Source organism: Scleropages formosus, chromosome 21 (assembly GCF_900964775.1).
Source record: "Scleropages formosus chromosome 21, fSclFor1.1, whole genome shotgun sequence".
NCBI lineage: Eukaryota > Metazoa > Chordata > Actinopteri > Osteoglossiformes > Osteoglossidae > Scleropages > Scleropages formosus.
Window position 1 is genome coordinate 19223986 of NC_041826.1, and position 18008 is coordinate 19241993.

The 18008-nt window shown below is 43.5% G+C and overlaps 1 protein-coding gene across 1 annotated transcript; it reads left to right on the plus strand.

Moving 5' to 3' along the window:
- Window positions 1–1720: 1720 nt before the first annotated feature.
- Window positions 1721–16616, plus strand: slc13a4 (solute carrier family 13 member 4). The gene is made up of 16 exons (XM_018729891.2): window positions 1721–1977; window positions 7833–7961; window positions 10823–10959; window positions 11266–11441; window positions 11783–11837; window positions 12023–12056; window positions 12201–12275; window positions 12372–12556; window positions 13187–13306; window positions 13430–13531; window positions 13643–13744; window positions 13893–13999; window positions 14453–14586; window positions 14787–14948; window positions 15201–15338; window positions 15501–16616. Exons 1-16 carry the CDS (start codon window positions 1858–1860, stop codon window positions 15636–15638), a joined length of 1914 nt encoding a protein of 637 aa, XP_018585407.2. The 5' UTR covers window positions 1721–1857; the 3' UTR covers window positions 15639–16616.
- Window positions 16617–18008: the final 1392 nt, after the last annotated feature.

The following is an 18008-nucleotide window of genomic DNA, read 5'->3' on the forward strand; positions in this document are numbered from 1 at the left end:
CATCATGTGACATTTCATTACAGCGAGGGATGAAGCGCAAATCTCGACGCTCTTAAAAAGTCATTTGTATCCATTTGAACATTTCATTGTTAGCCGCGATATTTTACCTTTACACGTTCAAGGCGCTGCGTCTGACTGAAACGCAGAACCTCGTCAGCTTTGTCCTCGCGAGGAAACACCGCGCGCCCGTGAGGTGGTGACAGCCGCGCGCGTCGCTCCCGCCCCGCTCCCTCAGCGCGCGCTGCCTTTTCCGGCTGCGCCTCGAGCCCGTTGTGGCTCCATGAAACAAACGAGCGATTTCGAAACGGCTGCATTAGAACTAAACGACTGGGATGGAAATATTTGCCAGGTTTGGGGACCGATTCGATTGCGACACGTTTTGTGGACATTTTTCAACGCGTGTGATTGTTACTAAGCACCATGCTTGCTTGTCCCTTCTTAAATCCATTTTATTAACCAACCATCGCAAGTAAACGTTCGAAGCTAAGATTTCATCATTATTTTAGCACACATTTATTAACGAAAACCTGGGGAAGGTGTTACAACTTGACGGATAAGGAGACAAAAAAAATATATAGCAACAGCACTCAATGGAGTTGTGCACATTTAATTTATTTTTTTGGGGGGTGGCGTTCTCTCCCCCCAATCTTGAACGCCGCTGCTAATTTGTAATACATGATTTTAAACAGAACAAGAATCATTTGACAAAGTGCAGTATTGGTGATGAAAACATTTCAGTGACTTACAAATTTATTCCGCTAGATGGAGAAATGTGACCGTCAGAGTTTACACGTCCTTGGAGTTCGTCAGCCTAGACCTTTATCTTAACTAGTGATCATAAACTTTAATTAATTCCCATAGCGACACGCTTAACCGTGGATTTATATTTCGGAATGAATACTGTACTCCGATGAAACGCCACGCCGCAGGAAACTACCACTTATGACGTGAAGTTCTGTGAAACAATTATTGATACACTTATTATGGTACATTTTTACTTAAATGCCGTCATTGATTACTCTCAGTGCTTCACATGTAATCACTCAAAGCCTCGTGCATTCCGAGTGTTTATTTTTTTTCATTCATTCATGTAGAAGTCCAAACTGTGTTTATATGTTAGATCCCTGGGCACTAATTCCTGGACTCTGATTGGCTAAGAAACTGATGGAGGGGAGGAATTACAGAAGCTTATTTGGTTAACATCCTTGTTAAAATCATAAATTGTAAGTGCGGCCGGGAGAAAGGGTATTTTTTTTATCGGTGAAGTAACTCCTTATAACAGGTGTTCAGGGCAACGGAATCACATTTATTACAAGTGTAACGCGTTCTTCACACTAGTGAGGAACACTCAGCACACACATTGATTGAATTAGCTTGTGGTAAATTACGGACAAGTAAAAAAGAAGAGGAGAGGAAGAACAGCCTTATCTACTTTGTCAATAAGGGAGACCTCTGTGTATTGGTATAAGAGGGGCCAGTGGACACGCGGACGGAGTCGTGCGTGGGATCTGCCACCGACCAGCAGCTTCGGAACTATCCACATGTAACGGACCAAAGAAGAGAAATCCTGCTTTCAAGTCTGAAAAAGAAAAGAGGAAAGATACACAACAAAGCAAAAACAAACAAATAAAAAAAAAACCCTGAAGTCAGCGAAGAAACACTTTTAAAACTTTTTTTTTTTTAACGTAAAAAACAACAAAAACGAAAGGGATTTAAACTAGATACCTCATTAAAAAAGAAATATTTCAAAAGGGAGGAACGAGCGCAAACTAAGCTCGTAGAGGTGTTCATAGTCATTTTTTTTTTTTGCTTGGAAAAACTTTGAAGAGGCGGGAAGAGAGCGAACACGCCAAGCCGATGAGGCTCGAATCGGACAGAATGGACCTCGTGAAGAAGCTGTGGAGCGCGCGGAAGCTCATTCTGGTTGTCCTCATCCCACTGTCCCTCCTCCCGCTGCCACTCATCCATCCCACGAGTGTAAGTAACGGAACGCGTGTCCGGGGCTCCCGGCTTTTGCTGCGGTAACGCGCATGCGCCGAAGAAACTTCTAATAATCGAGAAAAAGCTGCAAAATGAAAGTTATAGGTTCGAATCCCACTCCTGCTGCAACTCCGTAGATCAGGGTACAGACAGCTGTGTAAGTGGGTAAATGATCCTTGTACAGTTGCTTATCCAACATTGTAAGTCGCCAAGTTGGGCAAAGACAGCTAAATAACTAAGGCTTATGATAAACGTGCTCAATAATAACATAATAAGTGTGCGTAAAGTCGCCGGCGTTTCCCGACGTTTGCACCACCTTTACCACAGAAAATGTAACTTACTCTGTTCAAGAAACAAGTTACCAGCCGGAAGTTCTTACAGACAGCGAAGCGCGCTCACCCACGTGCACTACTGGGACATTTAGCTGCTCTCTTTTGCCATATCTGCGATCATTTATTTGCTTTATCTACTACAAGAAACTGCATTTGAGCTAAAATCGCAAAAATGTTCCGTTCGCTCAGATCAGATGTGCACCGCACGTGTGATTTATTAATGTGATCCAAAGACAGGGTAAAGTACCACGGTCTGTCACCGACATTAACTCTTCAACCTCTTTTTAGAAAAATGTGACATAAACCCCACAACCTTTCTAAAGGTGACACAGGTAAGGATCGATGTCCCCAAAGGAAACTTGTGGATAAGAAACTGAACTCTGCTCCCCTTATATCTGCTCAGTCCTCAGTATCCTCAGCATTAAAGTCTGCTTCTTGTGCGGTGTTTCTCACCTTAATTTTACCCATTACCTACGATTTTCATAAATGTAAAGCTGTTATAAATAAAAAATTTAATTTCATAAATTACCTATAAAATGCATAAAGGTAAATTTCCCTAAGCATTCAAAGCACTGGAAAACAAAAAAAAAAAAATCTGATTTTCCCATCTCTTTTGATGAACTTTCAGAATATTTCATAGCAGTTATTCATCAGTGTATACATTTATTAAGGTGCAGGAACCTTGTACTGGGAGGAAACCAGAGCACCTGGAATAGACCCCTGCATAGACGTAAACTAAAGAGACTGAGCTGTATTCAAACCTATGTCCACAGGCACAACCCAGGTGCTATAAGGCACCAGCGCTCCTTTGTAAACCAACATGCTGCCCACGTCTCATAATCTCGCTTTCAAAAAGGTATCAGGGATGCACTCCAGGTCTATAAGTAGAGATATATAAAAACACTATCTCCTATCTATATTGGTCCACATGTTTTCTGAATGCTCACTGTATGAGCCCTAAACCAGAAACTATTGCCGAAAGTGTAAAATTATGTGAATCAAGACCTACAAAACTGACCTGACCAGCAGTTTTTTACATTTCAGGAATTTGTCGCAGTCTGCCATGATTTAAATATATTTTCACTGCTGATGAACAGGCTGAATCAAATACCCAGCTGATCCCAGTGATCAGCAGAAGAAGTGGGCGCATACCGAGCAGTCGCCACCTGTGGATTCCACTAAGATGTAAGAAAGTTCCTGACAAAACTGATCTTCATGCATGAGCAAAGCAAACCATACCGACCTCTGCCCCCAAATCTAGGTCCACACACGGTCTTGCTTTCAAGCTGTCAGTTACATAACCGCACCTTAATTAAATGTGGAATTTTCGTATTAATTATGTTTAATCCTCAGACCTTCAACAAGCCTGACAGCAAAGGTTTAGGTCCCACTTTTAGTTAAATGTGCACAGTAAGCCAGCGTGTGCAATAACAGGCTATTAAAGGGCATTTCATCCTTATACCTGTATATTTAATGTTGACTGCATTTGTAACTAACCGTTAGCTGTGTCAGAAGGCAATTTTTTATATGCTTGATTAATATTTAAATGGCAAATAGTTGCGCTCCTGAACAGTAACTAGTTTTATAATCATGTGTAACATTTGGAAGAGTGACCAGTTTTATAACAATGTGCACATTCACCTTTAAATAGACTAGGTTTAAATGTCATCATCTGCAACTTACTGGTCTTTAGCTAGAACCTCCTTTCCCTTTTGAGAACCAGTTCATGTGCTTTAGAGATTCAGTCTACTGGATAACTGCTGGTATTTCTTTCCAGCTGTTAATGCAGAAGGTCCTACCAGAAGGACCCTACGCTCATAATACTAAAGTTTGTAAAACCTGGGGAGGCCACTTTTTCCCACTGTCTGCAACCAGTTCATTCTTTAATTGCTCTGTGCATCTTCCCTCTGTCATCTCATGTGTGGTTAAATAACCTCAACAGGTTCTTCAATCGTCTTTCCAGGAATTGTCGGTATCATGTCGCCATCAGATCTGAACCAGACGCTGTCCTCAGGACTCGTGGATTTGTTGACCTTGACAAGCACCTCGGTCCACTTAATGAGCCCTCCCTTAGCCTTGAGGTGCTTCCTGCCGTTGTTGACTGATCAGTTTTAGCCATTTCACCTATAAAGAAGATTTCTGTGCATTTTTTCTCAACTTTCAACTTCATCAGCTTCATCAGTTGGCACACTTCACCTGTGACTGATGAAATAATTAATGAGCTAATGAAATCATCGAGTTAGTAACAGTCTCTGCTATTTTATTGCATAATTGTCTATAGTGACCATCATCTAAGAATTGTCACAGCAGTTCCTCACAAGTTAGCACAATAAGCACATTTCTGAGTGTTTTCATAGTGCAGTGGTGTGGAATGGGGCCACATGCATTGATCAGGTTTAGACCAGTCAGATATGTTCTTCCTTCCTCTGTAGCAGGGTTGGTTCACCCACTTATTTCAGAATGCCTGATAGCCTTGGCATTCTACCCTTTTATACTGTTGTATCTGTGAACTGATTTTTTAGCATCAGCCAAGAAGTTCTAGGGGCAGTTATGGCCACAGAGGTCTTCTTTTTCCTGTTAAGAATAAAGACTGTCCAGAACCGTGACAGATTTTTGGAATTCCCTTTGTTTGGGATGAGCCCCTCTGCAGTTCTCCTGCTGTCTGGCATCTTTATCCCGTTTCCACCGCATCACCCCTTCCAGAGCCTTAATGTGAGCAAAGTTCAGTTCTTATATATCTGCAATGGAATCTCTTCTTACCCCGGAGCTGATCCTCTTCTAAATTTATAAATTACAGTAATATCCAGGTTCACTTTAATGGAGTTTTCAGCTTTTTCCAGACAAGATATGTACAGAAAGGAAATACTGTTTCAGACCCAAGAACAAATATGTATGTGCTTAGTATGGCAGTGTCATAAGAGACTAAGTCGGTCACCTGGAAAATGTGTATAATATGTGAGGCTTTCCCTGCAGTGTGTTTCACAGAATTATCAGCAGTTATGGTCCAGAAGTTCTTGCTTGCAGTAGATGTGCAGAATAGATGACTTGTGCTCGTGATTTGGAAAAATGTGCCAAAATTTCTCATTTTTATCTTTTGAGCTCATATCAGTTTTAATTTAATATTGTTGCCCATGATATTAATCCAACCATAATTACTCACAGTTACTCACTTTCTTTAACCGCTTGTCATGCTACTCATGGCAGTCTGGAAGCCACACTGGAAGTAAGGGTGCGAGGCTATGTAAGGTACACCCTGGACGGGATGCCAGCGTGTTTGTATGTTTACCTTAGAGGGCAGCTGGTTATGTAGTGGTTCTTGCTGCTGCCTTTGGATCTGAAGGTAGTTGGTTCAAATCTCATCTACTGTTGTAATACCCTCAAAGGGCTTAACTTAAATTGCTCCAGTGAAAATTATGTGAAAAATTACTCCAAATGGGTAAGTAGTTGTAGGTATCTTAGCATTGTAAGTTTCTCTGGGGAAAAGTGTCATCTACATGGGATAAATGCCTAATGTTGTTAATTAATTCACTCTGTATTAACCTCAATTCAAAGAAATGTTGGCATGAACATTCCAGAAAAGTTAGGATATTTAAACTGAAAACAAATTATGCCTGGAGTGGGTTAAAGGTGGTTAGTAAACCAACTTTCGATGTTATGGTACAGTTTACACTGAGTTCATAACTACGGTTTTGTACCACTCTTAGGACACAGCAGACACTGCAACAGTTCAATACGGCATGATGTTTCATGGCCAGTGACTGAGTATACAGTATATACTGTGCAAGACTGATTTACTGTATGCGCTTACTGTTGGAAATTGATTTGAAAATATCGTCTACTTGCTGGACTGGTTCAGCAGCTCCGGCAAACAGAAAACTTTGATGTTCCATTTGATGTTCCCCTGGTAACCTTCGTCGTGCTGAAACTGGACCATTCGCTCAGCAGGCGCGCCACTCTAGAAAACAAAACACGCAAAATGAAATTTGAACGGGAACAATAAAGTTTGCGAGGACAGAGAAGCGGCGGGGTTCTCAGCTGAACAGACCGAGGCGGGAGACCCCCCGCGGTGGAAGTGGGTAGGAGTTCAGGAGTTCAGGTCTGGACACGTCTCCCTGGACACACAGCTGCGGCTGAGGAACTGGGGGAGCACTGCTGGGGACACTTTTGGCACTGGAGCACTGCACCTCAGCTGGAAGGAGCACATGTTCCAAGGCCAAGCCAAATTCCCACTTTTTTTTTCTTCCACATTGATCTTTTTGGCTTTTGACAGCTGGCCTCCTGTGATTGCGTGGGGGACTGATCCGGATGGATTCCTTACGAAATGGGTTTATTGGATTCTTGGGCTAAGTTGCATTTGTTTTGAAGGAACCATCGCAACCATCATCACTGGAAGCTGTGCGCTGCATGGGGAGCAGGGGAGGTTTTACGTGGAACGGTCGTCAGGTTTAATAAGGATTTTAAGAACACGTTTGCTTACAATGGCTCTTGTTTGTTTTTCCAGTGTGACCCGTTTAAAAGTTTTTCAGACAAATGGAAAGACCGATTAAGCAAAACGGTCACCTGACCGAAAACGGAAAGGGAGAGATGTTGCCCGGTGTCTTGCCGAATACCCCACAGAGTGCTTTGCAGTGTTTCTAATAGTGCGATGGAGTAACTCACCGTACCGTGAATTCCGGTATTTCTAACATAGCTCCTCGTGCTGAGTCCTATGGTATTTTTATCAGAATTCCCTAATGACACGTGTTAGTGTTCCCTGCAGACTGCTTTATTGTGACACTTCCAGAACAGTACTCTACATAGTACCCTGTTGTTTCTGGACAGAGCTCAGCAGACAATGGTTAACGCAGTAAACCGGCTGCTACTTGATAACTAATTATCAGGATAAAACCAGACTGATAACTGACTTCATCACAGAACTACTCAAGCCCTGATTAGAACAGAAAGGGGGGAGAATGATGACGTTTGAGGAAGAAGCAGTTCGGCGAAGTCGCCTCGTTTATTCGACTTCACGCATTCTCATTTGCAGCCGTTGTACTATTTCAGCTCAGTTTTTCTCTTAATTTGAAAACAAGTTTTATTACAGAAGAAGAAATGGCTGTGACTGAATACATAAATCAGAACATGACAGTATTAATTAGAATTTAGTATTTGTTGTCAGTATGGTCTTTATTTTGAATACATGGGGTATATTTTACATATTTAAAATTTTTTATTTTTTTTGCTTCTCTGGATTTTTGTCATTTAAAATCACGGAGAAAACAAAAAACAGACATGACAGCTGCAAAAATCGAAATCAGGAATGCCCACCACACTATCCGGAAGAGCCACTCAGTACCAGAAAAGGGAACTTTATAAAAGATAAATTTGATAAATGATACTGGCAGCAGTGTTTGAAATGCAGCCCTATTGCGGATGTAAACTTGATTTGTTGTTTCTGAGATTTTGAAACACTGTGTGTCTGTGTTTCGTAACGTGCTGTCCTGCGAAGAAGGCAAAGTTTTTGTTCTCTCCCCCCTGCAGGAGGCGTCATGCGCATATGTGCTGATGGTGACAGCGGTGTACTGGGTGTCAGAGGCCGTGCCCCTGGGAGCCGCTGCACTCGTACCCGCGTTCCTCTACCCACTGTTTGGGGTTCTCAAGTCCAGCGAGGTGAGCTGACTGTACCCTTACCGCTCTTTGCATCTTGAATATAGTACATTACCTTTACTGTCATCTGTTCGCATGAAACACTGTATCCTCAAAGTGACAAAACACACATAAGTGCAAACTTTATACTCGTCCACATTCACGCAGTTGAATGTTTTACAGCACGGCAGCTTTCAGCAGTACAGAACTTACTTTTTCTTGGAATTTCAGTCATAACTTTTCTGCCATTTTTCTTCTCATCAAAACACAAATGAATATTTACAGTAAAATAGGTCAGGGCCAAGGTGATTAGGAGTAGTGCATAGGGCACGCTCTGTCTAAGGGGTATAATCAAACCCAAATATGCCATGTTTCAGTTTGCATAAGTTACTTGAATCGTATGATATAGATTATTTGTGATTTACAAAAATGAATATTTTGTTCTTTGATATGACTGATTTCCTTTGTTTTGAGCGCATGGCAAAGGCTGAATTATAATTCAGGATTATGAGTCTGGTGTTTTTTACACAAAGCTCTGAGGACACAATTGTACTAATATCCCAGAACTGGCAAGAGGTTTAGCTCCCTGTGAGGTTTGATATGTACAGTGTCAAATACTTTAATCCACTAAATCCAACTTCGGTATTACACTGATGATTTTGTTGAGAGACAAAGCAAAACTGGATTCAAACTGGATTATAAGGAACATAGTACTTTTTAGACTAAGGATACATAGATGGTGCAGTGATGATAATGTACGTAATGAAGTACTTGCAGTGACTGCCTTGCACTGGAAAGACCCAGGTTTGAATCCCACCTCTTGCTGTAGTACCCTTGATCAAGGGTACTTTCCCTGAATTGCTGCAGTAAAATTTACCCAGCTGAATGAACGGGTAAATCTTTCTAAGTATCTTAAAATGCAAACCTAACATTGTAAGCTGATTTGCAGAAAAGTGTCAGCTAAATAAATAATGTTTTAACTTGTACCCTTCGTCACAATGAGTTTTGTGTCTAGAAAAATGTACACCTATGCACTTTTTTGCACGCATACATGTCATTTCATACAATCGTCAACATTAAACAGGTCAGGCAAGGTCCAGGCGCATAGTTTTTCTGAACAACCCCCCCCCTCCGACTTACCCAGCAACTTTACAGTTTTAATTAAAGTGTTAAGCCTTCAGAGGTTTACTGTTGCGATTCAACTCCCTTCATCACGGTGGCCCATAAGCAGAAGAGATCAGGTGATGTGGTACAACCAGTTGCACAGAAGGGAAACGCTGAAATGAATTTCGTGTGCTGTGTAATCCCCACTGTGTCCTCCGGCTACTGTGGATGCCCCCCCAAGCCATGCTGGCAAGTTTGACGTGGTGCCTGAATGGTTTTTATTTGTGTGTGTGTGTGTGTGTGTGTGTGTGTGTGTGTGTGTGTGTGTGTGTGTGTGTGTGCTCGTGATTGAGAATGTGGATCCTTCTATCTGGTGTCAATGAGTTTATACAGGGACCTCAGTTCATCCGTCCCATCCTCACTGCCAAGGGGGTGACAGGCACGGGGGGGTCACTGGGGCAATATTAGATAATCACCATGGTCATGCTTGGCTCTGTAGGCTATAAAAATCAAAACAATACTGGTGTTGTTTCCCTGATTTACCCCAATGAGTATCTGCCTTAGGCTACGTCTACTAGATACGCAGTATTTGTACCAATTGTAAAATATCTGGTTAAGACAACAGCGTCCCAGAAGTTCCGAAACCAGTTTAAATCAGATCTTCAGGACTAAATGTGAACCAAGGCATTAATAAAACTAGTTCTCTATGCTGCAGTACAGTTTTATCTGCTGCCAGATTTGTTCTTCTGGCTGTGTCCGTTTCTTTGCCACACCAACGGATGAGACTTGGTTTGTGATGCTGAGCTGAGAAATTCCCGAGCGCAAAAGTACAACATCATAACACCCCACACACACACACAAAAACTCAACTGGCCGGTGGTGACTGGACCCAGCGTGCCGACATGGTTTGGCTTTACCTGGTTCCGTGGGCAACGTAGAGCTGGGACTCACAGCCAACAGGTGTCCACAGTGTTATACAGTATTATCGATTAAACCAATTGACTGCTACAGAATCCAGATATTATGTTATTGTTGTGCTTTAATACTTAAATATCTTAAAATATATATTATGAAAATTATCAGCAGTATGACCAGCACAAAGCTCCTAATGTTCTGTGATTGTGTCTAAAAACCTTCTTCTACCCATAAATATGGGCACTGTTTGTTTTTCTACATATTTTAGCTGGATTGCTGTGGTTCTGCTGAATGGATCTTATTAATGGTTAATGGGTGTTACTGCACCCATCATTCGGGCACTGGAACCAAGCAGAATTTCCGCTGCCGCCCTTGGCTGTATCACACACTGTGGCACATCTCTGAGTCACATGATTTTACCCCAGAGAAAGAATGAAGCATTTTTGTGGATGGGGAAAGAAAGAGAAGTTTTCGATTGAACTGGTTCATTTGAAGCAAGTATCTTTTCGTAGTGTTCAGAATGAGCTCTCTGACTTCCCAGTACCATTAGTCTGAAACAATATAACAAAGTAAACAAATCGTTTTGGTGCGATCGCTAAGAGAAGATACATTAAAAAATAATCATATATAATGGTTACCCAAGGCCAGAAACTAACCATTTATCTGCATATTTCAAAGATTTCAGTATATTGAAGTAGATATAATTTTTTGTTGTGCGTAATCCAAATCTTAATTTGGTATAACAATAAATGCAAGCCTCTGGGTACATAAAGGTCAAATAAAAATGAGCAAAGTCAGAAAACGAGCACAAGTTGTGACCAATTAAGTGATTTTCGGGGATTGTGTGTATTCCTGTTCCGCTGCAGGTGGCCGCAGAGTACTGCAAGGACACCACGCTGCTTCTCATGGGGGTCATCTGCCTGGCCGCATCAATTGAGAAGTGGAACCTGCACAAGCGCATCGCCCTGCGTATGGTCATGATCGCTGGGGCAAAGCCTGGCATGTCAGTAAAGAAGGAAAAACACACACACACACACACACACACAAGAATACATACACAGTCTCCTTTACTAGTCTTCGACTTATGATTTACAGAGGGGTAAAAGTACAGCCTTGTGCTGACCTGATGTGCCCAAAAAGACAGACAGATTCTAATGTTTGTAGACATTTGCTTTATGTGGCCAAAAACATTTATACAATAGTTGTAAATCTGTCTAATGAAGACATTTTTGACTTTCTCTGGCTGATTAAATTCTCGGAATCTGGCCTGTTTTGTCCCTCCACCACTGCCTGTGTTTCCCCTTTGCAGGCTGGTTCTGGGTTTCATGTGTTGCACCGTCTTCCTCTCCATGTGGCTGAGCAACACCTCCACCACTGCCATGGTGATGCCCATCGCAGAGGCCGTGCTCCAGCAGCTCATCAGTACCGGAGTGGCTGACGCCCAGGAGGACTATGACAACATCGAGAGCCCCGAGGAAGACAGCGGTAGTGTCACGTCCCCATGCCGAGCCCAACCTGCCAGTCAACATGCCAATACACTGTCTAATATGGTTAAACTGAAATTCTCAGTTCCTGACTTTAAAGTAGCACAGAGCTGGCCAATGTTTCAAAAAGAGAAGATCCTCTGGAAATAAGTGATTAGAGTCCACAACTGAAACAAAAATGTAAAAGGGCACCTACTGTGGGCTGTTTTAGGCAAATGATGCCGAAAACTAAATTAACTGGGGCAGAAATGTTCCAAAGGTACTTTTTTGACCAGTGGTCCCCGAAACACCTGAATTGATTTGTCTAGATAGTTTAAAGTGATAAAAATATCATCTTTGCAGATAAAGAAGAAAATCTGGACAAAAATCAGCTTGAGCTTCTGTACCGCAGAGAAAGGTAAGGTGCACTGAAACATGTACATGTACAATAACCTTTTAATATTTCAAAATATCATGTTTCAAATAAAAAATTTTTAGTTGCTTTAAATATCCATACATCATCATCACGCCCATCATATTCAGGACATGAATTTCTAGGTACTGTTATGGACATCTGACTGAGTTTTACTTGTGTTCCTGCAGCTACCTGAAGAAAGAGCTCAGCACCTTGGGAGAGGTGTGTATCCAGCATCTAAAAGATGGAGAAGTTGGGTGATGCTCGCTGACCCATCAGCCATTGCAAAAGAAGAATGCCCGTAGACTGTAAGAGTGGGCTCCATCACTGTTCTGGTTCTCATTGTTCTCTGGCCTCATTCCACAGGACTCCAATGGCCTGGCACTGAAGCTCAGTGGCAGCCAGGAGGTCCTAAAAGAGAATAACGGATATCTACCACAGGTGAGCATGAGGTTGCGCAAAGATAACTGATCAGGTTTTTTCTCCTCTTGGTCAGTGACGCTGAATCCATATTGCCTGCTTCTTATATAAATACAGACAGCTGTCACCATCCCAGAGCCAGAGAAACCCCTGGACCGCAAAGACTCACCATACCCAACCAAGCGGGACCACATGATCTGCAAGTGCCTGTCTCTCAGCATCACCTATGCTGCCACCATTGGGGGTCTAATCACTATCACTGGCACTTCTACCAACCTCATCTTTGCTGAGCACTTCAACAGGTAGGGACTTTACCTCAACATACGGTGTCCAGCACAACAAACCTGCTTCTTTGTTGCCTCAAGAGGTTTGATGCTTCAGATCAACTTTTCAGAGCTCATCCTTGATGTCAAGAGGATGACCTATTCTGATTTAATAAGGACTGAATCTTGGTTCTTCTTTAGTGATTCCTTCATTAATGGTCTACACCTCTTCAAATGTGTGCAACAACAAAAACAACACTGAAGAACCGTTTTTCTGATGCCAGGAGGGACTTATTGGCCTAGTTTTGAACTTTTCCGGCCTGTTTTTTCAGCTGACAGGATTTGGTTTGTGTTTATCAAATCTCTGTTTATCCCAGATGATCGGTGCTGGCTAAGGGCAAGATATTTGCTGGCTCGTGTTTTTTCATGAAAGTCAGCCTGCACATTTTGATCATTTTGATTTATCATCAGTCATTGAGCACGTTACGTCAGTTCCTGAAGTCTGACACGATAAACCCTTTGGATCAATGAGCGATTGCACTTCCTTCTTTGAATTCTTGGAGCTGTTGTCAAGGGAAATCTTATCATAGCCCAGCTTTCTCTAACCATCTGCTTTCTTTGATGTGGATTCATGGACCTCTGTAACCTTCTTCTTCTCTTTTATTGCAGTCGTTACCCTGATGCAAAAGTGATCAACTTTGGTACCTGGTTCATCTTCAGCCTGCCCATCTCCATCATCATGCTAATTCTGACCTGGGTGTGGCTCCACTTCCTCTTCTTGGGCTGCAAGTAAGTTTGTCCTACGTACAGCAGCAGGCCAGGAGCAGACACCTATCTCTCAGATGTGGCTTGGAAAGCGACTTTAAACTCACTTAAACATTTCTCTACCTACAACCTTCTTCTGCACTTCAGTTTCAAGGAGACGTGTTCCCTTAGCAAAAAGCGAAAGACCCGGAGAGAAGAGCTGTCCGAGAGGCGCATTCAGAAGGAGTACTCAAAGTTGGGCCCTATCAGGTAGAGCAAGTGGCAGAATGGGGAGTGTAACCAGGAGCCCAGTCACATTGTCCATGTAACCCAACATGTGCTACCGCTTCAACCTTTGTCGTGCTTTTCCCTGTTGTGCAGCTACCCCGAGATTGTGACAGGCATCTTCTTCATCCTCATGACCCTACTCTGGTTCACCCGAGAGCCAGGCTTCGTACCAGGGTGGACCTCACTGTTTGAGAAGTACGTTAAGCCAGCACCGAGCTCACAAAACCAGGGCTTATTGCTGTGGGTTCCAGGAACAATTATGAAGGGGTAGTCTTTCTTGGAGGCAGACACTGTCTTCTTCAGTATACAGCAGTCAGGTATCTGTGGAATGAAATTTTTGCAGGAAGGGCTACCGGACCGATGCCACCATCTCAGTCCTGCTTGGCTTCCTGCTGTTCCTCATTCCAGCGCGGAAGCCCTGGCCATCAGCGTTTTCTGACAGGAGCAAAGGTCAGGTATCTCACACACCTCTAGCAAGCAGCAGATCAACTCCATATTTAAACTTTAAACACACACACACACACACACACACACACACACACACACAAGTGGGGTCATGGTAAGCCGGAGCCTAACCTGACTACACAGGGTGCAAGGCTGGAGGGGGAGGGGACACACCCAGGATGGGACACCAGTCCTTCACAGGGAACCCCAAGTGGGCCTCAAACCCATGACCCACCAGAGAACAGGACCCAGCCAAGCCCGCTGCACCACCGCGCACCCAAACTTTAAACAATAAAATACAAAATTAAGATGTTTTCTGCACAATGCTGGTGGAATACTTCTGGAAACTGAATCACTCTATAACTCAAAAACACTGACTAGTTTTACTATGCGTCCTGTCTCAGTGCTGCCTTCTGCTGGGTTTGCTCAGTAACTCTAGCTGTCCTTCCGTTAATGCAGAAAAGAACTCTGAGAAGGACAGCAATCCTGACCCCTTGGCCCCCATGATCACATGGAAAGACTTCCAGAGTTTGATGCCCTGGGAGATTGTCATCCTAGTAGGTGGGGGCTACGCCCTAGCAGCTGGCTGCAAGGTGAGAGCGAAGGCTCTAGTTTTACCTTTTTTACCTAATATTGAAACATCCACTGTGGACACATTACTGAGTTTTTTGACACATTACTGAGTTTTTTCTATGAATAAATGCTAACACAGGTTCCAGTGCATTTACTCCAACAATCACCTCATGGAAAGTCCTCAGAAGAGTAACAAAATTCTTCACCTCTTCGCACGCAGGTGTCAGGACTGTCGGTGTGGATCGGACGGCAGCTAGAGCCTATGAACGGCCTACCCCCCTGGGCAGTCACCCTGCTGGCCTGCCTGCTGGTCTCCACGGTCACAGAATTTGCCAGCAACCCCGCCACACTCACAGTCTTCCTGCCCATCCTGTCCACACTGGTAGGAAGCCACAGAGGCCACCAGCTTGCCGCAAATGCATGTGTGACAATAAATTTTATACATAATACTTTGTTATGCCTTCTTACAGTGCCCCAATGTAAAAATCACTGCTCTACCATTATGACAACATTGACCATGTTCATAGCCAGGTTCTGAAATCACTGATGTTCCAAAAGCACAATCCATAGCAGTTGGTCAGCGTGACTCTTCATGATGCTCTGTAATGTAGCCCATATTCTCTCTCTCTGCCAGTCAGAAACTCTGCAAATAAACCCCCTCCACACCCTGATTCCCTGCACCATGTGTGTGTCATTTGGGGTCATGCTGCCAGTGGGAAACCCCCCAAATGCCATTGTCTTCAGCTACGGGCACGTTCAGATCAGCGACATGGTGAGTAAATAGATATGACACCTGAAAAACTCTAACAACAGATATTTTTCCAATTAGCACTCATCTAACATCACCCATTTTGTGCGCTGCTGGTTTATTACGTTGTCTTCAATGCAGGCGATCACCCCGCGACTTTCGATTTCTGTTTCTCGTGCTTTTCAGGTGAAGGCGGGTTTCGGGGTGAACCTGATCGGAGTCATGGTAGTGATGCTCGCCATCATGACGTGGGGCGTCCCCCTCTTCCAGCTCACCGAGTTTCCGGACTGGGCGATTGTCAGAAACGTTACCGACAGCTTATAGCCACAAGCGGACGACCGAACACGGACGGGAAATGGAGTTTGTAACCCGAATGCAGATCTCAGCGCAGAGGGGACGGAGGCAGCATCTCCCACAGAGGACTCCATAATTAACAGGACTGGCAATGCTCAAAACCTGAAAACGCTTTCAGTCGTCACGTTGGCAGATTGATCAGGCCTGACGAGTGGCAGGATGGGAATGGAGAATAGAGGAGAACAGGGAATAAAGAAAGCAGAAGGGGGACACTAATTTGCTCAGAATTGCGCTGCAGGGTCACACAGGAAATGCTTACAGATGATTTGTACCTCTTGGTGTCTTCTTTTGCCAGAAAATAGTTTGCATCAGTTCATGTTTAACTTGTTGAAATCATGTGCCATAGGTAACCACACCCCGATCAGCAACATAAACTTCTTATATATTGTCAGCTTAGCATGACCAGTAGAAGAGTAGCTGGAGTGTCTTTTATATTTCATTTCATCCACTGGAAATTGTGCACCCAAACAGTACGGCTTTCACGCAGTTCCTCTTTTTTTGTCAAGAGAAGTATTAAATATATATTTCAATATGATATCAGACCACAACTAAGATACCCTTTTAATCATTCATGATTTTAAGTGCATACATAAGTTCATACCCAAGGTACAAAATGGGTTACCAGGCGTACCTGTAATTCTCCCATGTTTGTGGCATGTATATAGCTGCTTAAGATTGTCTTGAAACATTTTTACTCAGAATTAACTGAGATCTTTTGTACTTGTTCACGATATCAACAAATATATAGGAGAAAAAAAGAGAAATGTTTTAAATTTATTCAGCAGGGGTATTTTTCACCCTGCACAGGAGCGCAGATACTACAAGGCCTTTCCCTTTTTTATGTGTCAGCTTTCGCCTCTAAAAATCACAATAACCCACGATGCGCACTTAGCGGCACAAAAATGACTTAATGAAGGCACATTGGTTTAAACACTGACACTAATAAATGAGGACAAGGCATATTTTGGGTCTCAGTCTTCATCTTTATTACTTTGACCTCAGGCTCATGGCATATAATTTTCCAAAAACGGAGGATGACGCGATCAACGAGGGAGGCTTGGAAACGCAGCTTTACACCTGGCAGCATGAGGAAACGTTTGTAAAACGGGACAGATGCTGAGGGGAAAAAAGTGAGGCCAGTCACTCCTAGGACACTGAATTGTGGTGCGGGCACATCGAGTTCTTCCAACCGTCCCTGAAACATTTTCTAACGGTGCACGCGACCCCAGCCTCGCGCTCCGCACCGCCACCGGTTCGCTGCCCGAATTCGGATATGACGTCAGCAATTGCGTCACTAGCAAACGGCGCTTCTTCGGTGAGGCGGTAGTTGCGGAGAGTGGTTGTAGTTTGGCTTGGGTAAAAAGTTCGAGGTTTCAAATGTAGCGCTGTGTAAAATACACGCGAAATGCGCTTTCACCGGTGACGAGCGAAAAAATAAACACTTACTTGTGCTTACTTTGGAGTTCTTCCTACGTTTGAGCTAACCGTGAGGTTTCCAGAAAGTGTTTTTGCTACTTCTCCCTCCTGACTGCTGCTCACTCACTGACATGATTCGCCTCAAATGCACATTTGGACCGTCTCTGTGGACGATATTATATTATAAGTGCCAGTATTATAAGTGCCATTGTCCGAACCAGTTTAGCAATACTGTAAGTCATCATCAAAAATTAAATTGGTGGTTAACTTTAGGTAAGTTTTGCATTTGACATTCAACAAAAACAATAAATGTTCCAGAAGGTTCTCCAGATCAGTGCCCGACCGAAATCTCTGCCCAGTTTTACAGTTGGCTAGAATAGAATAGAGAAGGACACGCTGTAATGTTTCCGTCTGAAAAGTGGGTCATCAGACCCAGTGCAGCACAGAGGCGCACAAGGTGATGGGATGAGCTGAAGGTCGTGGTCAGGAAACTAGCAAGGGTCACCGAGGAGCAGATGTCATAACGAGGAGAATCCGAAAAGTGTGAGTCGAAAATCAGGCAACGGGTCGAAGGAAGCGAGGAGAGTCAGGAGGAAGAGGGTCGAGGAACAGGAGCTAGGACAGGAAAGGCAAACGGGGCACTGCAAGAAGCAGAATGGGGAGTGTAACCAGGAGCCCAGTCACGTTGTCCATGTAACCCAACATGTGCTACCGCTTCAACCTTTGTCGTGCTTTTCCCTGTTGTGCAGCTACCCCGAGATTGTGACAGGCATCTTCTTCATCCTCATGACCCTACTCTGGTTCACCCGAGAGCCAGGCTTCGTACCAGGGTGGACCTCACTGTTTGAGAAGTACGTTAAGCCAGCACCGAGCTCACAAAACCAGGGCTTATTGCTGTGGGTTCCAGGAACAATTATGAAGGGG